Source organism: Pyrus communis, chromosome 3 (assembly GCF_041283825.1).
Source record: "Pyrus communis isolate YQ-2024b chromosome 3, ASM4128382v1, whole genome shotgun sequence".
Lineage (NCBI taxonomy): Eukaryota > Viridiplantae > Streptophyta > Magnoliopsida > Rosales > Rosaceae > Pyrus > Pyrus communis.
In genome coordinates, this window is record NC_142567.1 from 25,363,277 (window position 1) to 25,390,612 (window position 27,336).

Sequence of the window (27,336 nt, forward strand, 5' to 3'; positions counted from 1 at the left end):
AATGAATAATTTCTTCTCTATACATATAGCTCAAAGCTATTACAACAACAACTACTTTGGTGGATGATTACTAACCAATTGAAGCAGCAGCTTCTCTTCTCTCTTTGCAGCTCCTTTAGCTCTCTGCAACTCTCCTTAGCTCTCTGCAAAAGAAAGCTCTTTTTTGCTCTTCCTTCTCTCTGCTTCTTAACAACCGAAACAAAATGAGCTCCTTCTTTCTCTCTCTCCTTTTCTAAACCGAATCATGAGCACTCATTCTTAAAAACAATATTTCTTTTTCCTTTAGCCAACACCCACGGGTGTTGGTTCAAACTTTTTCCACAAAGACAAAGACTTTCCCTTTTTTTTCTCCTTAAAACAAGGAAGGTGTTTCCCACCTTCTTTTGTTTAATCTAAAGTATGGCCACTTGGCCACTTATTCAACACAATTGTCATCAATCCCTTCTGGAAGGGATGAGAGAATCAGCCGTTACCACTTACGGCTTTAATCCAGGAAGATATAGCCAAAGCAACTGGTAGCTGAATAGTTATAGCCTATAGATGCTCGTATACACCATTATCATATTTTGTGCCAATAATAGTGTAATGTGAAGAAGCTAAAATTTGTGGCATCGTGTTATTAGTTTGTGATACTGGGATGGCAAATTGGGATGTATATGTTAACTGAAGCAGCCATTGTAGACAGCCATTGTAGACTTGTTAACTGAAGCAGCCATTGTTGACTAAAGAATTAGGCATGAATTCCATTGTAATTAATAAAGTAGTTGTAAGCAGAAAAGTTAGGTATAGGCAGTAGTTTCATAGCAGTGTTTTTATGACTTCTTGTACTGGTTTCATACCTGATCATCATTGCTTGTATTCCTATATAAATCCTCCGATTGGGAGATGAAAATATCAAGAAATTAACTCTATTTTGGCATGGTATCAGAGCCATTCTGATCCAAAAGGAGTTTCTATTCTGATTAACCTACTGGCACTACTGCCATCTACCCCATAAGACCTGCAGAATAGCAGGCCTTCTACTTTCATACGAATCCAATCTCTCTTTGGCCATATCTGCCAACATCACTACCTATATTGAGCTTGTTAACCAGATACATTCCGCTGCATCTCTACCCATCTTCTATCCATTTGCAATATCTCCACGAACCCATAAAATTTTCCAAAAAACAAAAAAATTTTAAATACTACCCCATACCCTATAAACCATACCCGTTGGAATCACCCGACAAACCCGTGCCATTGCCTCTTCCCCCTTGCATTTTGTTCCTGCATCTCTCTCAGTGAGACTGACTCTCTATTGTTTCAATAAAGAGAATTCGTTGCAGTAGTAATGGGTGACTCCAAGACCACTGTTTCAGCTGCTGTTACACAAAATGATATGTCTCTGCATATCACCCCAGACAAGTTGGATGGGTCCAACTATTCCTCGTGGTCCCAAAGTGTCCGCATCTACATCACTGGCAGAGGCAAATGGTCTTATGTCAGTGGAAAAAAGAAGGCACCAGCAGAAGCCGATGCATTGTATGCTATGTGGGAGGAAGAAAATGCCATGGTTCAATCTTGGCTTCTCAACTCCATGACTAGAGATTTGCGGGCCATTTTTCTCCGACTCTCTACTGCAAAAGATGTTTGGGATGCTGTTACCCAAACTTACTCAATTGAAAAAGATGCATCAAAATTATATGAACTTCGCCGTCAAGCACTGGCTACTCGCCAGAATGGTGAGCCTTTATCTGCATATTATGGTAAACTTCAGCAAACATGGCAAGAAATAGATTTCTTACGTCCTGGAAAATTGAAATGTGCTGATGATGTTGCTGCTCGAGAGACAGAAATTTCAGAAGAAAGATTGTATGATTTTCTGGCTGGCCTTGATCCTCATTTAGATCATGTTCGCAGTCAAGTTTTGACTCAAACACCTTTGCCATCTGTTCGTGCTGCTTATGCTCTTGTGAATGTTGAAGCAAGTAGGCAAACCATTATGTTGGTTGGCCCACAAGTGGAAGGATCAGCCATGGTAGCTGCTCCGTCTCGATTTCCCCGTGGAGTCTCGAATTCTCGATCAGGTGGATCTAAAGTTACTGATACAAGGAAGTGTACTTATTGTGACAAGGATAAGCATACTAGAGATACTTGTTTTAAGTTGCATGGATATCCTGATTGGTGGGTTCAAAAGAAGGAAAATCAAAAGAAAAACATTGTTGGATCACAAGCACACCTGTCTACACCAACACCTTCCGTGCCTCGAGTAGATCAATCTGCTCACTCAGTTTCTCCTACTACTGCTTCCACTTCCTTAGTCGACACATGTAACTTTGGTTTTGCCTTGAACACCACATTTGGTGCTCCAAATAAACCTTGGATCATTGATTCGGGGGCTTCTGACCATATGACCAATAACTCTTCATGGTTTGCTTCTCACACTACTCCACCTTTAAATACCGTTAAAGTTGCTAATGGTATTTCCACTCCAGTGCTTGGAGCAGGCTCCATCTCATTAACACCATGCCTATCTCTCTCATCTGTTTTACATGTTCCTAATCTTTCTCACAATTTACTTTCCATTGGTAAACTTACAAATCAACTAAACTGTCTTGCCATCTTTTCTCCTACTCATTGTTGGTTTCAGGATATTCGAACGAAAGCGTTGATTGGTCATGGTAGAGAGAGGGGAGGTCTATACTACTTGGACTTACCACCAGATTGTGAGAAGACAAGTTACAGTTGTCAAGTGGAAGCTAAACAATTTGAAGCTTCTGAAAAAATTTGGTTATGGCACAAAAGATTGGGACATCCTTCCTTTCAGTACCTGCAATATCTATTCCCTTCTTTATTTTCTAAAGTCAAGGTTTCTAATTTCCATTGTGAAACTTGCATCTTTTCTAAAAATCATCGTGTCTCATTTCCTTTAAGCTCCAATAAAAGTGATGTTCCTTTCTCTCTTATTCATTCTGATGTTTGGGGACCATTTCATATTCCTACTTATACTGGTGCTAAATACTTTGTCTCTTTCATTGATGACTGCACTCGAGTTTCTTGGGTATACTTACTAAAAAGTAAGAGTGAGGTTATGTCTGTTTTTCCAATATTTCATCAAATGATTCAAACCCAATTTAATGCTAAAATTCAAGTTGTTCGATCTGACAATGGGAAAGAGTATTTGAATTATGGACTTGGAACATTTTTTCAACAAGAAGGTATCATTCATCAAACATCTTGTCCACATACTCCTCAACAGAACGGTATAGCAGAACGTAAAAATCGTCACCTCTTGGATGTGGCTCGATCTTTATGTTTTGCTATGCATGTTCCTAAACGTTTTTGGGGTGATGCCATTCACACAGCTGTTTTTCTTATCAATCGCATGCCATCACGTGTTCTCCAATTTCAAACACTTATCCAAACCCTTTCCCAATATCATTCTCTTCCTTCACTCCTTCATATTCCTCCAAAAGTGTTTGGTTGTGTCTGCTATGTTCATGTCCACATGCAAAATCGTGATAAGTTGGATCCTCGAGCCATCAAATGTATGTTTATTGGCTATTCTGCTACTCAGAAAGGGTATCGATGTTACTATCCTCCCAATGGGAAAATTTTTGTCTCTATGGATGTTACCTTTCAGGAACAAGAGGCTTATTTTTCAGAGGGAGATTCGGTCACTTCTCTTCAGGGGGAGATGGGGAGTAAGGAGGAAGAGCAGTGGCCACTTGACATTGGTGGTATGCATTTTTCGGATGAACACTTGTCTGATGCCGGTGATGGTCCAAATTTGCCTAATGATGAGGCAAAGAGTGGAAAAATATTGAAGGTATATGAGAGGACAAGAAAAAGGGGAGATAAAGGAAAAGAAAAAGAAAAAGTGGCTGATGAGATAGACCACCCACATATAGATCCCCTCATTGACCAACTCTCTAACCAATCAGCTGCTACTCATACGAATTATCCTGAGGTAACCACTCATTCTCCTTCTCTTCAGCCTACTATATTTGATGAGTCCAATCATGAGATTTCATTAAGTGCTGATCCAAATGAACCACATCATGAGTCTGGTTCTCGTTATCCTATTCGAGAAAATCGAGGGATACCCCCTGTTCGTTATGGTTATTCTTCTACAAAGGGTATTCAATATCTTATATCTAATTTTGTTTCATCTCATCGCTTGTCAGACTCTTATATAGCTTTTGCAAACCAATTGTCATCAGTCTCAATTCCTAATAAGTTACAGGATGCTCTTAAAAATCCAAATTGGAAAAAAGCTATGATTGAAGAGATGGAAGCTCTTCGAAAAAAACTCCACTTGGGAACTGGTTAAACTTCCTGAAGGCAAGAAACCTGTTGGGTGTAGATGGGTGTTCACAGTAAAGCATAAAGCTGATGGTTCAGTGGAGAGGTACAAGGCCAGATTGGTAGCCAAAGGTTATACTCAAACCTATGGCATTGATTATCAAGAGACATTTGCGCCGGTAGCAAAGATCAACACTATTAGGGTTCTTATGTCATTGGCAGCAAATCTGAGGTGGCCTCTACGACAGTTTGATGTAAAAAAACGCATTTTTACATGGAGACTTGGATGAAGAGGTATACATGGATCTTCCTCCTGGATTCACTACCACTTGTGATATTGGCAAAGTATGCAAGTTGAGAAAGTCCTTGTATGGATTGAAGCAATCACCAAGGGCATGGTTTGGCAGGTTCACTCAATCGATGAGAAATTATGGGTTCAAGCAAACTCAGGCTGACCATACCTTATTTCTTAAGCATGATAAAGGTAAACTTACAGCCTTAATTGTTTATGTGGATGATATGGTGGTTACAGGTGATGACGTCGAGGGAATTCAAAAACTTCAAATGTATCTAGCCAAGGAATTTGAAATGAAGGACTTGGGTACTTTGAAATATTTCTTGGGTATTGAAGTTGCAAGATCAAAGCATGGCATTTTTCTTTCTCAAAAGAAATATGTTATAGACTTATTAACTGAGACTGGGATGTTAGCTTGTAAACCTGCAGACACACCAATTGAGCAAAACCATAGATTAGGAGACTATCCTGATCAAGTTTCGGCTAACAAGGAAAGATACCAAAGATTAGTTGGGAGGTTGATTTATTTGTCTCATACAAGACCTGACATAGCCTATGCTGTAAGTGTGGTGAGTCAATTTATGCATAGGCCAAGTGAAGCCCACATGGATGCTGTACAACGCATTCTCAGGTATTTGAAGTCTGCTCCTGGAAAAGGCTTGATGTTTTCCAATCATGGACATCAAGAAGTTGAAGGATACACTGATGCAGATTGGGCTGGGTCAGTAACTGATCGCAGATCGACTTCTGGATACTTTACATTTGTTGGAGGAAATCTAGTTACTTGGCGCAGTAAGAAGCAACATGTAGTGGCTAGATCCAGTGCTGAAGCTGAATTTAGAGGTATGGCACACGGCGTGCAAGAATTGTTATGGCTCAAGATTTTGTTGAGAGAATTGGGTTTCAATTCTACAAAGCCATCAAATCTTTATTGTGATAACAAAGCCGCCATTAGCATTGCTCATAATCCAGTTCAACATGATCGTACTAAACATGTTGAAGTGGATAGGCACTTTATTAAGGAAAGGTTGGTTGATGGTACCATTAACTTGCCTTATGTGAAGAGTGATGACCAGCTAGCAGATATTTTAACAAAGGCAGTGTCAAGTAGGATTTTCCATCTTTCACTCAGCAAGTTGGGCATTCGAGATATTTATGCACCAACTTGAGGGGGAGTGTTAACTGAAGCAGCCATTGTAGACTTGTTAACTGAAGCAGCCATTGTAGACTTGTTAACTGAAGCAGCCATTGTTGACTAAAGAATTAGGCATGAATTCCATTGTAATTAATAAAGTAGTTGTAAGCAGAAAAGTTAGGTATAGGCAGTAGTTTCATAGCAGTGTTTTTATGACTTCTTGTACTGGTTTCATACCTGATCATCATTGCTTGTATTCCTATATAAATCCTCCGATTGGGAGATGAAAATATCAAGAAATTAACTCTATTTTGGCAGTATATATATATATATATATATATATATATTTTATATTCAGTCATTGTCCTGAATAAATCAAAGAGTAATCAAGAGCTTGAATTTAGAGGCTTATGCAGAAGGTAAAAAAGGATTTTTTTTAGTAACTCACCTCTATATAAACTCCAAGGGTTTCAATGAAACAGTCAAAGATTTAGAAATCCAATCACTGTAACCTTTATGGGGTGTGCGTGTGTCTCTAAGAGAGAAGAGAAAGAAGGAAGGATGGAGATGGAAAAGAAAACACAGAGTAACAGGTTGGTCTTATTCCCATGTCCATACCAAGGTCATATAAATCCAATGCTTCAGCTGGGTTCCTTGCTTCACTCAAAGGGCTTTTCTATCACTGTTCTTCACACCCTGTTCAACTCCCCCAACCCTTCAAACCACCCGGATTTCACCTTCTTTCCAATACAAGATGGCTTGACAGCTGAAGACATCTCATCTGGGAATGCAGTGGCCACTTTGCTGGCCATAAATGCCAACTCCACAACAAGTTTTTGACAGCACTTGACTCAAGTTATGGAACAGGAACCCGAGAACAAAATCACATGCGTTATCCATGATGACCTTATGTACTTCACTGAAGCTGTAGCTAAGGATCTAAACATCCCAAACATCATGCTACAAACTATCAGCGTTACCAATTTTCTAGCTCGTACTGCTCTCCTACGACATCATTCAAAAGGTCGCATCCCATTCAAAAGGTCACATCCCATTCCCAGGTATGTGCCATATATATCTCTTAATCAGAATGCAAAATCTATGTCTGTCATTCTGCAAAGCTATTCTAATTCCCAGATGTTCGTTTTTCTTACTTATAACTAAGAACACAACACTGTTGGATTGCAGACTCTCAGTCTCTGAATCTGCAGCCCAATGTTGATCACCTCAGGTTGAAGGATCTGCCCACCAACAACTTCGACACATTAGAAAAGTACTCAGAACTAGCCGGTAATGCACACAATGTGAGGACAGCATCAGCAATCATTTGGAACACCACTGATTGTCTTGAACAATCATCACTAGCACAGATCCATCAACAATGCCTAGTTCCAATCTTCTCCATAGGTCCTCTTCAGAAGATTGAAGCAGCAGCTTCTAGTAGCTTACTAGAAGAGGACACCAGCTGCATTGGGTGGCTCGACAAGCAATCTAACAACGAGGTTATCTATGTACGCTTGGGAAGTATAGCATCCATCAGTGAGAAAGAGCTCGCCGAAATGGCTTGGGGATTGGCTAACAGCAAGCAGCCTTTCTTATGGGTGATCAGACCTGGCTCAGTAAGTGGTTCAAATTGGATGAAGCTATTGCCTCAAAGTTTCATAGAAGCGAATGGAGAACACAGTTACATTGTAAAATGGGCACCCCAGAGGGAAGTTTTGTCCCATCGAGCAATCGGAGGGTTTTGGAGTCACTGCGGTTGGAACAAACCCTAGAGAGTTTGTCTAAAGGGATTCCAATGATATGCACGCCACCTTTTGGTGATCAGATGGTGCATTCCAGGTATGTTAGCCTAGTATGGAAAGTAGGGCTACATTTGGACAATGAGTTAGAAAGAGGAGAGATTGAGAGAGCTGTCAGGAAACTGATGGTAGATGCTGCTGGGGGGTGATGAGGGTTAGGGCCAAGGACTTGAAGGAGAAAATAGAAGTTTCTTTGAGGAATGGTGGTTCTTCTTACAGTTTCTTGAATTAGCTTGTAGTACTTATCATGTCACTTTAATTGCAACAAAAATGTATTTCTAAACACAACCTTGAATAAAGCTTCCGGCAGATGGATGCAAGAAAGATTTTCTTTGTTGTCCATCCTCAACTTTGAATAAAATGTCCTATATATTGTAATGCATAAGTTGGTAACACAAATATTGAACTTGAAGGAATAGAGCAAACTAAGAGGCGTGGTTGGTTCAGTTAGAGTTAGGGCACTAAAATGGTCCAACTAGATTTGCTCTTATATTTTGTTAGGTATGCTTTATGCAGAACCCAAACAATTTGTACCCAAACATCACATATGGCCGTGAGGAGAACAACAATGGTGAGTTGCCTCAGTTCAGTACCCTACAACAGAAGGTATTACGTAACCGAATAAACAAAACAATAGATATACATCCATTCATCGTTAGGAGAAAAACTTCATTGTGGACATCCATACCATGTGACCATGCCCCGCACACAAAGCACTCTCCGCATTTGTCCCGCATACCCACCCACAATTCAAGGTCATCTTCAGCTGTCATTTGGAACAGCGTGGAATGCCCCAAACAATCATTGCTGGTACGGCTCCAGCAATAGTACCAAATTCCATTGTTTACTATCAATACTCTGCACGAAACTGTTCCATCCCTATATATAAGCTTGTTGAAAGAGGACCAGAGTTGTATGTCATGGCTCGATAAATAAGCACACTACTCTGTCATCCATGTAAGCCCAGGAAGCATAGCTTTCATGGACACTGGACAGTAAAGATTTACATATTGACAATGGGGTCTGGCCAACAGTGAGCAGCCTTTCATGTGGGTGTTTCGGACGGACCCCATATCAATGCCCGAAGGTTTCCAAAAAACGGTTGGTGAAAGGGTCACAGTGAAATTGGCACCCCAAAAGCAAGTCCTGGCACACAGGGTTGTGGGAGGGTTTTGGAGCCATTGCAGCTGGAATCCAACCGCTGAGACTATCTCGGAAGGAGTCCCATTGATATGTAAGGATCAACAAAATTTTCTTTTGAATACGGTGATGAGAATTTGAATACGAATTTGAACTTGGCTGCAAAAGAACGAATACACTACCATAATTAACTAGTCTAACTCACATTTGTAAATTTTCTCATTTATTTTGTAAGAACAAAATTTTCTTAAGAATATACTGTAAACATACAAAAGAAGTAAACTTATATGATTCTGAAATTTTATTAACAAACAAAAAAATACAAAGTAGATGGCACTAACATCAAGTTCCACACTACATATGTGGAGCCTAAAATAATCCCAAAAAAGACAAGTGGACATTTATCTGAGAAAGACAAGATTGCACTTAATAAATGGACAGGCTTCTTAGATGCTCCCACGCGCAGCTCACACCCATGAAGGTCTCAGCGGCTGAATTCGACTACCCACAGCTCATCTGCTCTTGGCAAGGAATTAAAGATAAGCATTAATTACCCAAATCCTATCTTTAATACATTCCCAATTGAACATTGATTCCAATCAAGTAAGTAATCACAATTTAAATAAATTATGGATAATTACACTATTATCTCAAGATATTATTTCCTATTTAATATCTTGAGAATATTTCTACATAAACACCTTGGCCATTAGGATGCTGCTACGTGTAGGGTAAAACCTTAACATTGTAGCCAGCCCTATCCCTATAAATACCTTATATTCTACCAAATTTTCAGAACTTTTGCTACCCCTAAAAAAGCCTTGAACACTTTACTCTCTCAGAGAAACTGACTTAGACATCGAAGATCCATTGGCCTAACCACCCCCCTCCCACCTCGTGGGCGCATGAAGCTTAGGTCTTTGATCAAAGGTGTTAATTGTTTTGCAGGTGCATTTTCATCAAGACTGAAGACAGCGGAAATTTGCATCGACAAATTGGTGCTTTCATTAAGAGCTGATTCAAATACTCAAAGAAGTCTCTTGCATTTGTTTCTTGACTTTTTTGTTACATTGAATTTCTCACACGTCGTATCAATTAATTTTTCTTAGAAAAGTTTCTTGATCAATCCCTGGAGAAAGGATACACACTACTAGAAATTTGGCTATAAGCCATCCTTTTCATTGATGGCTATTGTCAAGTGTTGCCACTCGCATTGGTGGCAAACCTCTATGGTCACCAAGAACCCACTAAACTAGAGAGTGTGGCCTATGTAGAGGACTCTATTGTAACAATGGCTACCAATATTGCATTGGTGCCTTTGCTACAGTGCCACCCTAATTCACATCGGTAACAAAGTTGCAAAATAATATTACAAAAAAAAAAAAAAAAAAAAAAAAAGATGCCCTGTGTGGGCACCCAAATTAGAGTATCATATTTCTTTTTCTATTTTTGGTGAGAAAACAAATTGTTATATCATTAAAATGTAAGAATACAACTATAAATTTGCATAACTGATATTTTATAGAATTTTGTACAAATGTTGTAACCAAACTTTAAAAAGTCTTCGAACCCTTTGTTTCCAAGAGCTTAATCATCTCAATAACTTGAATCTGATCATCAGCTACAGCCTGCACCCAAAATCAAACCCACAAATTTTGTAAGAATAACGTTAACTCAAGTCCAACTGAAAGTGATTAGAGTTGAGGACAACACTGAGATATGACATATAAATACCAAGGAAAAGTAGATTTTCAAGGGGTTTGCAGTCATAATTTACCATACAAAAATCTCCACAAATTCACTGCAACCATTCTACAACTTCAACTGAGAACATATTAAATTGACAAGTTCATGAACATGCAGACTACCTTCAACCTTGAAACAACAAATGATCTCCCAATCAGCGTGGGTATTCAAGAATAAGATAAAGAATGCATAGATACTATATTTATGACCAATGGGCAGAGGACAAGATACAACAAAGCATTTACATATGAATGAGAGAGAACAGAAATGAGAATGGAATATCAGTGAAGAGCGCGCGCATCTTCACACATATAAATGCATTAACATTTTCTCTTTTTTCAGAAACTCAAAAAACCAGGAAATTCCAATACAAGAGATCACCAACTAATGATCAAGGCAGATACAAAACAGAAAACAAAAAAGTGAGTTCTAATTGAATTCAACCTGCATTGCAGAAATGAACACTGTAGCTTATATACATTCTCAATGTCCTCAGCAAGTCCTCTCTCCAATGGCTCTGCAATCTACAAAAGGTTTATCGAAGATTATAATTTAAAAACTGAATCACATAAAATTTCTGAAATTAGGTTGCTTCTTACCATGGTTATTTTATTCTTCTTATTGGATGTTTCAGCAAAGCATTTGATTGACGAAGGCTACACTGTTTCACAAAATGAAACAACATGATCAACCTACAGACAAAAGCATATCCATCAAGAAAAGAAGAAAATAAAATTTCACATTCTTAAGGGGTAGAAAAATTACTTTAAAAAGAAAAAACGTGAAGATCACGAAGATTGTTGGAGACTGATTCCAAAAACAAATACAAACATAGTAAAATTCAACTCAAATTCGTGCAATATAATATAAGCCAAACAACCCCAATTTTCTCAGGAAACCAAAAAACCCCAAGAAATAAAAAACGAAAATGTGAATTCCAGGATCTAATAAAAAAAATCAAGATTTAAAAAAAAGAAAAAAACAAAGAATGTGGATCCGAACCTTTCCTGGCCGGTGGTGTTCCAAATCTGGACCTTGACGACCTTATCGTCGAGCCGAATGCTTCTGGTGGCAAGGGAAACGCAAAACTAACCATCGCTATCTCTGACTTTTTAAATATTCAGACAAAAATCAAAGCACAAACCACCAAAAGACCCAAATAAAAAAAATTAGCCCAAAAAAACAAAGTGCAAAGATAAATTATATACCTGGCCCAAAAAGGGTTTGCAAACTCCCACAACAAAACCCTAAAGTTGGAAGATAAACGTTTCCTACAACCAAAAACAAAATCAGACAAAAGATCCACACGCAAAATAGGAAAAAAATAAAGAAAACACTTAGCAGTAATCCAATTTTACAACAATCAATTAAATTTTTTTCTTACCAGCCAAGCACAAAATAACGGCACACAGGAACCAACGCACCCAAACCATTGCGATTTTTCCGTGGAAAACAGCGGGAAAAACAGGCCAACCACCCTTCTAAACGATCGGATCGCGATGAAAACAGCGAGACACACTCAGAGAAACGCAAAGAGAGACGGAAAAACAGAGAGAAGAAAAGAAGAGGAAAAGTGAAAGTGAAAGATGCTGGAAGTGGAAGTAAAGGTGGAAGATGCTGAGGAAAAGAAAAGGATAAATTAAACTTTCATACCTTAGGTTTGGGGTCTATTTCAATTCCTTACAACATCTTCAAAAAATTTCACTTTCATACCTTAAATACCATTTTATTTCAAAATAATACCTCTGTTACATTTTTCATCCATTGATTCGTTAAGTGCTGACGTAACTTCTACATATATATACCACGTAGTTGCCAAATGTCTATCACATGGCAAAAAAGATAACTTCTAAATTTCTTTTTAAAAAACCTGAATTTTCTTTAAAAAAAAAATATATATATATATATATATATATATTTGAAACTCATCCCTAAACCTGCACCCCCTAGGGAGAAAAGAAATAAAAAAAAAAGGCCAAACCCAGTTTGTCCTCTCCTTTTCATTTTCAAAAATCTGAAGTATGAAAGTGTAATTTATCCAAAAGAAAAAGTGAAAGATGCTTCCAGTATCTTTTCTACAAAACGCAACGTGGCCAAAGCTCAACCAAAAAGCACCTTTCAAACGAGAGCAACACCTGCAAACAAAAATGAAAGAAGGGCAAAATAGACAATTTGGGGGTGTCTAACTTCGTATTTATTTGGGTGTGAAACTATTGTAGAATAGAATTATTAAATGAAAAAATAATTATTTTTTACAGATAAAAAGGAGAAGACTGATAAAGAAATAAAAAAACAGATCCCAAAGTTGAAAAAACATGTAAAAAGTCTTTGGTGTAATTTTAAGAAATAAAGTTAGTTAACAGACACCAATCATTGGTCGTTGATTTCTTAAGGTCACCGATATCAGTGGCATCCCACTATAAGGCCACCAAAAAATAGTAAGAGTAGCAACTTTATATCTATGGCCACTAATTGCAAAGAGTGTGCAAAAAATGGTGTGCAATGAGCATAATTCTAGTAGTGACAATGGTAGGAAATTCAGAAACTAAGACGAACAAAACCCGTACATACAAGGATTTGGACCGAAGAGTGGAGGCGAGGACATAACCCCACGACAGCGATTCTCAAGGCTCAACGCGACGGCAAGAGGAACCCCACCGCCGCAGAGCTGCACCACCACCATTGTCGTGACCCAGCAGCCGTGACAAGGCCACCAAGCCATGGCACCACTTCCACCGCCGCTGCCTTTGCAGCGCCGCACCCAACTAACCTGTAATTCCAATGTTCTGCAGTCATTGCTTCTTGAGCAAGCAGTCATGCTTGAACCTGTTCAAATTCAAGGGATGCAGAGCCATAGGTCTATACTGACAATATTTCAGACAAAATAAGAAAAACAAAAACAGTTGAAGCTCATAACAAGACAAAAACATCAGCGTTGATTGATAAAATATCTATTCATTACAATGAGATTTTCCATGGACAAGTTTTCATATTTTGAAATCGTTGCATAACGATCTCATTTTCGATACTATCAAGAATGTCTTTCGCAATATATGCAATCCAGCTATCATCCGTCCTTTGATCTTCCATTTGATTGAGTAACCGGTTCTTCACAATCCTCGTAGCACAAAACGCCCAGGAGTTGCAACTGGTAAGATAAGTGCCAATGTCAACAGCAAGTAAACTAATAGGTAAACACTGTCTTTTTTGTCTCAACCATTTTCTGTGCAAGATCCGCAATCCCATTCAATCCTGAAAACTCAAAGCTGGAGCGCAAGTCCATAATGTACATCTTAAGCTGATCTTCAAGTATCATCAAGTCAAGCGCAGAAAAGTCATTTGGGTAACTGAGCAAGCCAAATCAACTTTTTCTTGTCACAGGCAGAGAATTAATCGCTTGGATTCAAATTCTTTTAGACCAAAGATATTTTATCTGCAATTGTCATTAATATAACAATGACAACAAAATTATTTTAGACCACAGATATTTTATCTGCAATTGTCATCAATCCATTATGGAAGAGATGAGAGGATCAGCCGTTACCGCTTACCGCTTTAATCCAGGAAGATGTGGCCAAAGCAAGTGGTAGCTTAATAACTGTCGCCTATATGTGCGTACTATTCTGTGCCAATAATATAATGTAATGCGAAGAAGCTAAAATTTGTGGCATCGTGTTATTAGTTTGTGATACTGAGGTGCAAATTGGGATGTATATATATTTTACATTCAATCGTTGTACTGAATAAATAAAAGAATAATCAAGAGCTTGAATTTAGAGGCTTATGCAGAAGGTAAAAAAGGATTTTTTTTTAATAACTCTCCTCTATAAAAACTCCCAAGGGTTTTAATGAAGCAGTCAAAAATTTAGAAATCCAATCACTGTAACCTTTTGGGGGTGTGTGTGTGTGTGTCTTTGTAAGAGAGAAGAGAAAGAGGGAAGGATGGAGATGGAAAAGAAAACACAGAGTACCAGGTTGGTTTTATTCCCATGTCCATACCAAGGTCACATAAATCCAATGCTTCAGCTGGGTTCCTTCCTTCACTCAAGGGGCTTTTCCATCACTGTTATTCACACCCAGTTCAACTCCCCCAACCCTTCAAACCACCCAGATTTCACCTTCTTTCCAATACAAGATGGCTTGACTGCTGAAGAGATCTCATCTGGGAATGCAGTGGCCATTTTGCTGGCCATAAATGCCAACTGCACAGCGAGTTTCCGACAGCGCTTGACTCAAGTTATGGAACAGGAACCCGAGAACAAAATCACCTGCGTTATCCATGATGACCTTATGTACTTCACTGAAGCTGTAGCTAAGGATCTAAACATCCCAAACATCATGCTACGAACTACCAGCGTTACCAATTTTCTAGCTCGTACTGCTCTCCTATGGCTTCATTCAAAAGGTCACATCCCATTCCCAGGTATGTGCCATATATATTTCTTAATCAGAATACAAAATCGTCTATCATTCTGCAAAGCTATTCTAATTCCCAGATGTTCGTTTTTCTTATTTATAACTAAGAACACAACACTGTTGGATTACAGACTCTCAGTCACTGAGTCCGCTGCCCGATGTTGATCACCTCAGGTTGAAGGATCTGCCTACCAACAACTTCGACACAGTAGAAAGGTACTCAGAACTAGCCGGTAATGCACACGATGTGAGGACAGCATCAGCAATCGTTTGGAACACCACTGATTGTCTTGAACGATCATCACTTGCAAAGATCCAGCAACAATGCCCAGTTCCAATCTTCTCCATAGGTCCTCTTCACAAGATTGAAGCAGCAGCTTCTAGTAGCTTACTAGAAGAGGACACCAACTGCATTGGGTGGCTCGACAAGCAATCTAACAACGCGGTTATCTATGTAAGCTTGGGAAGTGTAGCATCCATCAGTGAGAAAGAGCTCGCCGAAATGGCTTGGGGATTGGCTAACAGCGAGCAGCCTTTCTTATGGGTGATCAGACCTGGCTCAGTAGGTGGTTCAAATTGGATGGAGCTATTGCCTAAAGGTTTCATAGAAGCGATTGGAGAACGCGGTTACATTGTAAAATGGGCACCCCAGAGGAAAGTTTTGTCCCATCGCGCAATCGGAGGGTTTTGGAGCCACTGCGGTTGGAACTCAACGCTAGAGAGTTTGTCCGAAGGGATTCCGATGATATGCCTGCCGTCTTTTGGCGACCAGAAGGTGCATTCAAGGTATGTTAGCCTAGTATGGAAAGTAGGGATACATTTAGACAATGAGGTAGAGAGAGGAGAGATTGAGAGAGCTGTCCGGAAACTGATGGTAGATGCTGATGGGGAGGTGATCAGGGTTAGGGCCAAGGATTTGAAGGAGAAAATAGAAGTTTCTTTGAGGAAAGGTGGTTCTTCCTACAAATTATTGAATAAGCTGTAGAACTCATCATGTCACTTTAATTATATATCTTTTACCACAACCTTGAATAAAGTTTCCTGCAGATGGATGCAAGAAAGAATTTCTTTGTAGTCCGTCCTCACCTTTGAATAAAATGTCCTATATATTGTAATGCATTAGTTGGTAACACAAATCTCTGAAGGAGTCCCAGTGATATGCCAACCATATGTAAGGATCAACAAAATTTTCTTTTGAAAGTGCGATATTATAAACTGCTCTAATTTACGGCGATGAGAATTTGAACAAGAATTTGAGCTTGGCTGCAAAAGAACGAATACACTACCATAATCAACTAGTCCAACTCACATTTGCAAATTTCATCATTAATTTCTTAAGAACATACTGTAAACATACAAAAGAAGTAAACTTATATGATTCTGAACAAAACTAGACGGTAGGAGTGAATTTTATTAACAAGCAAAAAAATACATAGTAGATGACACTAACATCAAGTTCCACACTACATATTACATTAATTTCAGCTAAAAGCATCACAAACACACACCTACGTCGTACATTTCAATCACACAAAGACATAAACTTTTCACATTCCGACACAAAACGAGGTTACCCATTATCTTAATTTACCCAGAAAGTGCACCCGATCGCTTCAACCATCGCCGGAAATTTCAATAACCCTGACATCGCGCCCGCCGCCGGCGGCCGCCAACTTAGGAACAGTCACAGTGAGCACTCCATTGCTCATGAACGCTTTGAGCTCCTCGATCCTGGCGTCGTCCGGCAGCTTCATCCTCGTCGTGAAGCTGCCGCTGTCGGTGCTGATCTGGAGCACTCGCTCGTCCTCAAGCGAAACGAGCACTTCCTCGTTGGCGAACGCCGGCAGCGCCGCGTTCAGGACGTGGGCGTTTCGGGTCTCTCTCCAGTCGAGCCGGGAGTTTACGGAAGAAAACGGATTGAATTCCCGGAGGACGTTGGAGATTGGGGAATGGAATGGAAATGCTCGGAATGGGAAATCCGTGAATGGGTCCCACAGGTCGAGGGCCGATGAGAGATTGTCGAAGTCGTCGCTGCCTCGTCGCTCGTTGATTGGGACGATCGACATCTTTGTCTGGAAAACAAGTAGGAAAGGAAAGTGAGGAACTTTGAGGTTGGTTGCGGAAGTAGGAGCTGAGAGTGCTTGTTGGCGGTTTTGTGTACTGACAATGTGGATTGAGGGGAATGAGCTCGCAGGTTCTAGAAATTAGGTGGGCCCTGGAGGGCATTGGGCTGGACAAAATGATCCATGAAGATGTGATCAAAAAACCAAGAAGTTGGGCCAGAAAACCGGACTGAACCGGGGGAAGTTGGGAAATTGGAAAGAAAATGGGACCGAATCGGAGGGAGTAGTGATGATACCGACAATTTGATCACTACCATCCAGAGGGAGTTGAGAATTGGGTTCAGAAAACCGGACTGAAATGATGAACTAGACCGTCCGGTTCAGTTTTGCGTGGTTTGCTATTTTTGAGTCGTGGGTTGAAAAACCAAATTCGAACATACATTTTAGTTTGGTGCATCTTTCAGTGTAAAATTAGAGAACCAAGGGGTCCGGTCCAGTCCGGTCTTGAACCTTGGCTTGGTTACCCACCCTGTAATTAATTTTATTTTTTTTCAATAAGAATTCAAAATCGAAAACAAAATGTGAATTAAGACTAAGGCCGCACTTGATACTACGATATAATCATATTTCTCTTAACTCGCTGTCACAAATGTCCAGCCAAAATATGACTTGTAAAATGCTGCTGGTTTGTTCAACTACTGCTATATTTGAGAATGCGGAGAACCATATGAATTGTATCTTGTCCAGGCTAACCGGTAACAAGCTTTACAACTCTGCAGCCAATCTGCCCATTAGATTCTGGACGGCATCAACCGATACGAGTTTAGTTAGTACTAAAGGGAAACCAGAAGAGTCCTATAACCATAAGTAAGACCACCGAAAGTGGAACTCCGATAGAATAAAGTCCAACATCCTCCTTCGTAATGGTTATCGAAGCATTTGGACTAGTACTTGAGGGAAACTAGAAGAGTCCTATAACCACAACATTTCTAATTGATTCTTGAGCAACGTCGTGGCTTGTCTAACGCAAGTACCCCCTTATATTTGAATCTATACAAGTTTGAAGTTCAGAAATCAAAGCAAATGCCAAAAGTAGTAGCTAGATAGAGAAGCAGAGACCAGATGAACAGCGCATTCTGTTATTCAACAAAACAAAGTGTGCTTCAACCAATAACAATAAATTGAGCTGGGTCGCCTATTTTTGTATCAGTGGAGAATTGACAATAATGACAAGTTCCAAGTCGAAAAAGGATCTAATTCAGTTCAATTGTAACACCCTATAATTTTCCGATACAATATGATATATCATGGCAAATACTAACTGCGAAATGCAGTCTATGGTCATCCACTAGCTAGATTCGAGAAAGTGGTCAGCCATTCAAGTACATTACTTCTCGACACTAACCTGTAATTCCAATGTTCTGCAGTCATTGCTTCTTGAGCACGCAGTCATGCTTGAACCTGTTCAAATTCAAGGGATGCAGAGCCATAGGTCTATACTGACAATATTTCAGATAAAATAAGAAAAATGAAAACAGTTGAAGCTCATAACAAGACAAAAACATCAGCGTTGATTGATAAAATATCTATTCATTACAATGAGATTTGCCATGGACGAGTTTTCATATTTTGAAATCGTTGCATAACGATCTCATTTTCGATACTATCAAGAATGTCTTTCTCAATATATGCAATCCAACTATCATCCGTCCTTTGATCTTCCATTTGATTGAGTAACCGGTTCTTCACAATCCTCGTAGCACTAAACGCCCTCTCTACAGTAGGAGTTGCAACTGGTAAGATAAGTGCCAACGTCAACAGCAAGTAAACTAATGGGTAAACACTGTCTTTTTTTGTCTCAACCATTTTCTGTGCAAGATCCGCAATCCCATCCAATCCTGAAAACTCAAAGCTGGAGCGCAAGTCCATAATGTACATCTTAAGCTGATCTTCAAGCATCATCAAGTCAAGTGCAGAAAAGTCATTTGGGTAATACTGAGCAAGCTGAATCAACTTTTTCTTGTCATAAGCAGAGAATGAATCTCTTGGATTCAAACATGCCACATAAAGAAGCAACTCAGTATTCAACTCAGCGAAACGAATATTTAGCTCTTGAAGTTGCATGTCAATAACATTACAAAACACCTCAATGCGATAATGATGCATGTTTGTTACCACCGGAGGTTTTTTTACCCCTATAGTTTGAAACATGTCATTCATGTTAGGAACTTTAATCTGATGCTTGTCACAGAAAGAAAAAACCTGACTGAGTAAAGAATCCCAACCACTCTTCTTCATCATTTTTAGCTCTTCTTTACATCTTCTGACTAAGTTAATGGCATTCACAATATCCTGGTCTTTTTTTTTGTAATGCCTGTGACAAAGCATCTGTGATTCCCAAAACATTTATCATCATATGTAAACTAAAAATACAATCTAAGGACCAGAGGGAACCTAATAGAACCTCTGCTTTACATTTCTGCTCAGTCTTTGATCCAAAATCTGCTATGACCTCAAGTACATCTATCACAGATGAGAACATGGTAAGCACATTGTTAAATTCTTAAACTTTGAGCTGCCTTCATTCAGACCTTGTCCACTTAGAAGATCACTGGTATTGAGTGCTTCAGAAACCAAAGCACCATGTTTCTTCCGAAGAATATCACAACATTCAACAAATGCCCCAATAACATTCACCAGATTAGCAACCGAGGTAAAGAGATGCAAGATTTCAAAAGGATCCTTTGCCACATCAATAAGTGTTGAATGAAGATTGTGAGCAAAGCAATGAACATAATAGGCACACTCGTTCTCCTTCATTATAAGTGTCTTAAGGCTATTCAACTCACCTAGCATATTACTTGTCCCACCATAACCTTGCCCCCGTAGCTTTGACATGCTTAATCCATGAGTAGAAAAGAAATCATCAATAACACCTTACATGAGTCAGCAGTATTATCAGTGGCTTGTACAATGCCTAAAAAACGCTCAATCACATGACCTTTATCCACAAAGCGTATAACAATAGCCAATTGATTCATTGGAGACATGTCATGAAGCTCGTCGATGAGAATGGAAAAATACAAATCACCAATATCTTTAGCTATTGCTTTGGTAATTTCCATTGAAAAAGCAGTTATAATGTCCCTCTGAGTATCAGGTGAAGTCAGCTTCAGACTTAAGGGAGGATTTCTCAATGTGATAGCTTTTAACTCCTCGTGACGACCACATTGGAAGTTCCAGAGTCCAAGAAAAACATCTTCGTTGTTTGAACCTTCATATTCATCATCATCTCCGCAATATATAAGCCCTTGATGCAAAAGAAACCTCATACAAACAATTGATAAACCCAAAAGAGTTTCATATTCCTTTTGTGCTTGGTTCTGCTTCAATAAACCATCGTAGGTTCTCCAAGCTTGGCTGTGGGCACTATTCCATCCTCCAATGTAACCCTGCAACCTTTCTTTCTTCTTCCAATTCGAAAACCCTTTGCTAATAAAGCAATCACCGCCCACTTGCTCTCCCGTATTTGGCTTAAACATATAACAACATAGACAATAAGCAGCGTCTAGTTAGAAGTGCTTTGGTGGCTCACGAGGACTTGACGGTGGTTCTGATAGAACATCACAAATGTAGGATCACCTTTGGGTGTTGTGTAATTAGTATTTGTTCTTTTGGACTGCACTTGGGCTTTCTATGCTCTGATACCAAACTGACACACCCCGACCGAAATCAAGGCGTGTTGGCCGTCACCCTCACATGACGGCCAGCACGCCTTGATTTCAGTCAGGGTGTGTCATACGGTCAACAAAGATTATAAATGAATTAATACCAAAAGGAAATTAAATTAAATAAAAGAATCATATCTAATTTTGAATTAAAACAAGGGGTGTGTTATCCACACACTCCTTGTTAATTTCTATATGTTTATTTTCTTCAATTTATCAGATTCGACGACCGAAAATTAAAAGGGTGTATAAAAAGTAAAATGGGGTGTGTGAATATCATGCCCCTAAAACAAATATAAACAACAAATGTAGTTTAAGATGAGAATTTGTGCTTTGAAATACCACTTAAAATTCCAATAATCCTCCACATATTTCAAAATACAAATTGAATCACCAGAAAGGAATTTGATAAATAAAAGGATAACGAGGACAAGGATGTACCAAGGGAAAGTGAGAATCCAACACATCAGAACTGGCGTCTTTTGGATTGTGAACCAGCCTTAGGACGAGCTAGCCATAACTCACAGAAATTTGGTGAAAATTAAATTTTCTATTAACCAAGATTTGTTTTCGTGAATCATAGGACTAACCATCCACATTGAATCCTCTGAATCAAGCTTATTCTAGCAGGTTGGTGCGAATAAGCCCTGCGCCCACCTGGATATTCACGAGTGCTCTAGAGAACCAACCTAAGCTCTCATAGGAAGTGGCTCCACTCCCACACTCGTATAGGTGAATCCATCGAATGTGTACTGTAGTCAAGCACACCACCCATATATAGGCTATGGTATTCATTCAGAACATAAATTCAACCTCACACGCTACAATAAGTGCACTATCTACACCATAGGGATAGACTCTCGATAATAATAACATTCGATATAAACGATAGTGCATGCCCGATCAACAACTTGTTCTTAACCATATGAACTTACTTTTTGGGATCTCCATTCACATAGGTTGGGTTACCATCACTCTTGATCGATGTTATAGATAAGTCTCATCCCCCTCGATGTAATAATCATCACAAGCATCTAGTTTAGTGGATTTGTCAGAGGATTAGCTAGATCCATTTCTGACCTCAAAACAATTATATCAAATACATATATCATTTAGTTTAATGCCCTCATAGCTATGATATCACACACAATGAACCAACTAGTCTCTTCCACAAATAGTTATATATCACAATAATAGACTCAAACAAAGTTGGTCTCTTCCATATAAAATGGGCTATAACAAAGAGGTTGTTAATTAAGCCTCAAATAAATATCTTTTCCAACGAGTTTCAACTCATGTTCGAATCCAAAGTGAACCTGCATATCTATTTAACATATATGTGCCAAGCGTGACATCTCAACATAATATGGCATTTGCACGTATAACATTACCATAAGTTGTCTAATAAAAATTACTGCTCATTCATATTAATATTTAATATATACTATATAATACCTCAAAATATTTAGCATTCAAAATGCCTCTGCAATGATCCATGGAACTTATTGGTACACCTGTTCAGATCCTTTACATCTCACCAGCTGAGTGTTAATATAATAATGGTTACATATAATTTGCATACCATAATTGGTGAGAACAAAACTGATTTCAAAATGTATCTCAAAATATTATATCAGATGCATATATGCTAAATAAATTTAAATTCAATTCAAGCTTTCATAGCTAGACTATCGTCACATATAAACACAGATAAGCTGATCTCTTCAACGTAAAAGGAATAAAAACATTTGTCGTTCAATGTTAAGTCTTCTTTAAGACTACCAACTAGATTTCATATTGGGCCTGCATGTCTAATTAGGATAGCTGTAGACATCTCTTCTCACCATATCAAAGTAAGTATCATAATTGACATAATATTATCATCATACAAGAAAGATAAAACTCACCAGACATTATCTATCAATAAAGAGTACCTCTCATATATTTGCAAGTGAAATATATGGCTCTCTAAGACTTTTGAATGTACTCCAATTAAGTGTTTCATCACATATGAATTCACAACTACATATTGTGGTTGTCTTGGTATCTTCTTAGCTATACCCCACATTACCAAGTATGTTGTCACCTGCAAGAAGATTTTTCCATACAAGGGCTCTCCACCCCGACAATTTGAATGGTATTCTGGAAAGGTGTATAGCGTCAAGACCTGCAAACATTAGCACTAACCTAGTTCCACCGGTGTCATGGTTAAATGTATAATAAGCTTTAAAAATGAATGAGTGCAAACTAAATTAGACAGATACACACACACACACACACACATATATCTTCAAGTTAAGTTCTCCCCCGCATATTTAAGCGTCGCCGACATCCTTATTTAGAGTTTTTGAAGTAAATTCTTATGCAGTGGTAATATGGCACTGCTCTATTTGATGGATCCGAACCTTCTCGATTTGGAGCTGTCACAAGGGTCATCACAATTGTACTACTCCTTCTTTATAGTTACTCTAATTATAGTATTACAAAGGCTCAACCAATACATTAGTTCCATACAGATCAAATTGATATCACGCATAAATCAACCTCACAATTAAAATGCATGTGAGGAAACCTCACAATTAATTTCAAAATAGTGACAACCCCCACAATTTCTAATCAAATTGCAGTAAAAAATTGTAAACAATTTAATTTTATAAATCACAAGGTACGGTGAAGGAAAACCCTCATAAGTTCTGGAAAGCCTTAAAATTTTAACAAATCACACTTGATTTATTGTCATATTTATTGTACCTGCTCCCAAATATAGTGTAGTAATCTTGATCTCAGTTTTCTCTGAAGCAATATACAAGGGCAAACCTTTACACAGTGAGGGACAAACACAGTGACCTACTCCATTAAATAAGCCTTCCTTGGAAGTGTTGGTCATCACAAGTACATCACCACTATTCCTAGGATCACTCTTATTGTTGCAACTTCACCATACTACTCTACAGATATCGCAGACAAGTCAAATATATAAGTGACAAATAACAGTCCATTAGAATTTGGAATGAATAATACGTCTTTCACAACTAATTAAGGAGATTAAAACAATTCAAGCATGTATGTGTATGTCTTAACTCTATAACGCATATGTTTTCCAATTTAAACTATCTGATTAAGAAGTGTACCACACAAAAAACGTCAACAAGTTATGCAAAAACTAGCTCCTCATGAACCCCCACAAATTGAGGGAAATCTCAAGCAAATGTAGGGCTTGCAAACCTTATAGTGCATGCTCACATCACAGGGCTGTCCTTAGCACATCACTGCTTTTCATCATAATCACGGTAAGCTCGTGAGGTACATGACTGATATTACAATGGATTACTAATAAATTGACTATGACTATGGAATCATTCTCACATAATAGATTACTAATAATTATAATTTACACAAAGAAATAATCAATAACTAATTAAAATAATGTGTCAGTTATCTGAAAATTCCATAATGAAAATGGACCTTAACCCAGCACATCTGGGTCATCTGGGTAAGAGCTTGCCAATCAATCAAGTGACACGAAAGTATCGTTTAGATTTGTCCACCTAGAAATACTCTTCTAGTATTTATAGTAAAAACACAAGAACACAACAAATAAAATCGACATGGACGATAGATATATTCTTGCTAAATTATTTCTAAGTATTATTTTCAGTGAGAAGTCAATATGGCACAAATCAAAATAAGTAGCAATCGAATCACAAGGTCCATGGAAAACCCTCACAAAAAAAATATTATAAATGTAAAAAAACAAAAAAACATTCTTTAGTAACATTTCAAAAAAAAAAAAAAAAAAAAAATTTCTACTAGCGCAAGGAATAGTAGGTATCTTTTAAGAATCGAAACCATTACACATAATATATATAAAAGAAGAATCCCATCTTTCAAGTATATCCTTATTATGAAAATATAAAATAGGGTAAACTGTCAATTTAGTCCATGAATTATCACCTTAGTGAAAATTAGGTTTCTAAACTATTTTTTCAAAAAAATTAGTCCCTAAAGTATAAAAATCTGCCAATTACATTCCTAATGTTATATTCGAAGTTACTATATTCAATTTTTCATTAATTTAAATCACGTTACTTGCATGTGATACACATTGGAGGGTAGATTGGTAGTTTTTCATAAAGAAATAGTGTATGGAGTTAACTTTGAAGGAGAAATTGATAATTTTTCATAAAGAAATAATGTAAGTTAACTTTTGAGGGTAAATTAGACATTAAAGTCGCAATCTATATGAAATGTTAAGCACTTATAGACGAGAAATGATGGTACTATACTCTAAAATGTGTCAAGTGACTTAAGTTGACGAAAAATCGGATAAAATAGCTTTGAATATAATAGTAGAGATGAAATTAGCAATTTCTAATGAATTTAGGGACTTATTTTACCAAAAAAATAATTCAGAAACCTAATTTTAACTGAAGTGATAGTTCAAGGACTACATCAGCACTTCACCCTATAAAATATATATAGGGCTAATCACAAAAAACGTTGGCCAAATAGTGGGAATTCACAGAGCATTATTGCACAGTGAAATGCTAATATTATAAATCCCTTCAATGCATCAGTTTTGGTAAACAAAACTTGTACTCAGAACAGACAACTGATTATGCATGTTAGTGGTTCCGGTAAGAAAGATAAACACTTTGGATTTGAAAAACTCTCCAAAAACACTTTGGATTTGCAGCACCTACCCATGACCTGAAAATTAAAATGTCTAACCATATTGAAAAGGATCATCGGCGGATCCTTTTCTTGAGAATCCTTCGTGACCATTCATCGTATATCGTACGATCAGTTTTCATTAAGTACTATTTATAGTTAATTTTAAATTTTAAATTTCAAAATTTAAAATAATTTTTAATCACACGATGTACGATAAAGGATAATAATCATAGAATTCTTAGGATTCCAAAAAAAAAAAATCTTGCGAGATTCCTTTTCCTAACAATATCACCACTATTCCATCGTGATGTGCATCCATGAGCCCATAATCTGCAAAGGAAACGACAAGCAAGATCGCCATCACCCCTCCTTGCCGACATAGATAATAGTTGTGCGGAGCGCAAGCGATAAAGAAGTAGCTTTCAAATCTATTCTTAAAATTGCTAGAAGTATAAGCGACCCGGTACTACTTCTCCTACAATAAATCACATAAAATAAATATCAGTAAATATCATTTTACATCAAAATAACAAAATGGATAAAACTAATCTAATAACAACAAAATACTTATCTTTTGTAAGGTAGAAATCGTTCTTCGTCGATATTTGATTAAAACAAGATTTTAGGTTGATGCGTGTTAGTTCACTGTCCTTAAGTGTAGATTTCGCTCCTCGGAGACAATGTCTCAGTGTAACAAATTATAGCGTTCTACCCTCCAAGATATAACAATTTATGATCCTTGTAAGCGTACACTCTCAATACTTGGATTGGTTGAACAACTCAATTTTGTCATTGGTACAAAACGAATGATATAGCCACACTTCGAAGAATGAGGGATTCGATTACGGAATATAGATGATTATCTTATATTTATCTCTCTAAAAAAGACTCACGACTCCGAATATATATTAGAGGCTGAGTCCGAAAAACCCGTGTACAATCATGACAATGAAAACAAATTAAAATCAAATAATTGCAATGTTATGCATTCAAATGTGATTGTTAACCAATATGTTAAAATCAGACTCATGTAACTGGAGGATTTTATTCTCATCTACCTTGAAAATAACAGTAAGTAAAAACCAATTCTAATGCCATATCCAAACGGTCCAATGAAATAAGATTGGAATCAAAACAATCATATAAAAGATTGGATGTCAAATGCATTGAATGTATAGTATAAATATTCGATGGAAAGTTATTTCTAAAAGTACGCTCAACGAAGATTATAAATGAATTAAGGGGTGTGTTATCCACACACATTTTGTTACTTCTCACACACCATTTGTTAATTTATGTCTGTTGATATTCTTCAATTCATCCAATCCGATAGCCGAAAACTAAAAAGGTGTGGGAGAAGTAAAAAGGAGTGTGTGGATATCACATCCCATGAATTCATACCAAAAGAAATTAAATTAAATAAAAGAATAAAATCTAATTTTGAATTAACAAAAATATAAACAACGAAGGTAGTTTAAGATGAGAATTTGTGCTTTGAAATACCACTTAAAATTCCAACAAAATGGAGTGATACTGAAAAAAATATATATATTTCTCAAATTTAAATTTCCTTTAGCTTTTTTCACACTTTTTTATGCACGTTTAACATGATTAAAATCTCATATCATCAAAACCACGTACCATTATGAAGCTTCTCACAATGTACAATTGCACGGATAAATATCGATAATATAAGCGATTTCTAGCCTTCGTATAATTATTGGTGTTGAAAATCAGATAAACTCAATTAATTTGATGAAAGAAAAGTTTTTCACGCACTCATTTCAATTCGAACATTAGAAACCCAAGTAAAGCACATGATGTTCCAATAAGACTTCGTTTGTTGACACACGTCGTCTTCACCACAATCACCGCGCACCTCACCAATTCACCACTCGTGTTAGCCGATTCTCTATGTTGATGAACTATGATACTTGGGCTATTTAGGATGCAATAAATTTATTAGAAAGCAATGTTTAATAAATAAATAAAAGTAATTGGAGAATTGATAATTTGTGCACTAATAGGTTTTGGCATATTCTGAAGTGGA

General features: G+C 37.7%; 2 protein-coding genes, 1 long non-coding RNA gene and 2 pseudogenes across 15 annotated transcripts; 2 read left to right on the forward strand and 3 right to left on the reverse strand.

The window, feature by feature from the left end:
- Window positions 1–6,257: 6,257 nt before the first annotated feature.
- On the forward strand, window positions 6,258–7,843 carry LOC137714699 (UDP-glycosyltransferase 76E2-like; annotated as a pseudogene).
- Window positions 7,844–10,080: 2,237 nt separating this feature from the next.
- Window positions 10,081–13,801, reverse strand: LOC148698207 (uncharacterized). Of its 13 annotated transcripts, none has more exons than XR_015960954.1 (7): window positions 11,790–13,801; window positions 11,614–11,676; window positions 11,408–11,470; window positions 11,171–11,212; window positions 11,005–11,066; window positions 10,850–10,929; window positions 10,081–10,287 (listed from the first exon to the last, which is right to left on the reverse strand). It is a non-coding gene; the product is annotated as an uncharacterized LOC148698207 (long non-coding RNA). The 13 variants fall into 13 exon arrangements; XR_015960953.1 differs by having other exon boundaries at window positions 11,408–11,513; window positions 11,790–13,800; XR_015960942.1 differs by having other exon boundaries at window positions 11,408–11,509; window positions 11,790–12,310.
- Window positions 13,802–14,109: 308 nt separating this feature from the next.
- Window positions 14,110–15,940, forward strand: LOC137716185 (UDP-glucose iridoid glucosyltransferase). The gene is given in 3 exon segments (XM_068455596.2): window positions 14,110–14,828; window positions 14,953–15,798; window positions 15,801–15,940. Coding segments are annotated over 3 exon segments (1,353 nt in total). The 5' UTR covers window positions 14,110–14,347; the 3' UTR covers window positions 15,827–15,940.
- A 272-nt stretch (window positions 15,941–16,212) lies between these two features.
- On the reverse strand, window positions 16,213–16,996 carry LOC137716208 (17.6 kDa class I heat shock protein). The gene has a single exon (XM_068455621.2). The coding sequence runs from the start codon at window positions 16,885–16,887 to the stop codon at window positions 16,435–16,437; it is 453 nt and encodes a 150-aa protein (XP_068311722.2). The 5' UTR covers window positions 16,888–16,996; the 3' UTR covers window positions 16,213–16,434.
- A 1,441-nt stretch (window positions 16,997–18,437) lies between these two features.
- LOC148698208 (uncharacterized) lies at window positions 18,438–22,526 on the reverse strand (annotated as a pseudogene).
- Between the last annotated feature and the right edge of the window lie 4,810 nt (window positions 22,527–27,336).

Excerpts from the sequence above, each read along its gene's own strand:
- LOC137716208 (XM_068455621.2), bottom strand. The coding sequence starts at position 16,887 with ATGTCGATCGTCCCAATCAACGAGCGACGAGGCAGCGACGACTTCGAC.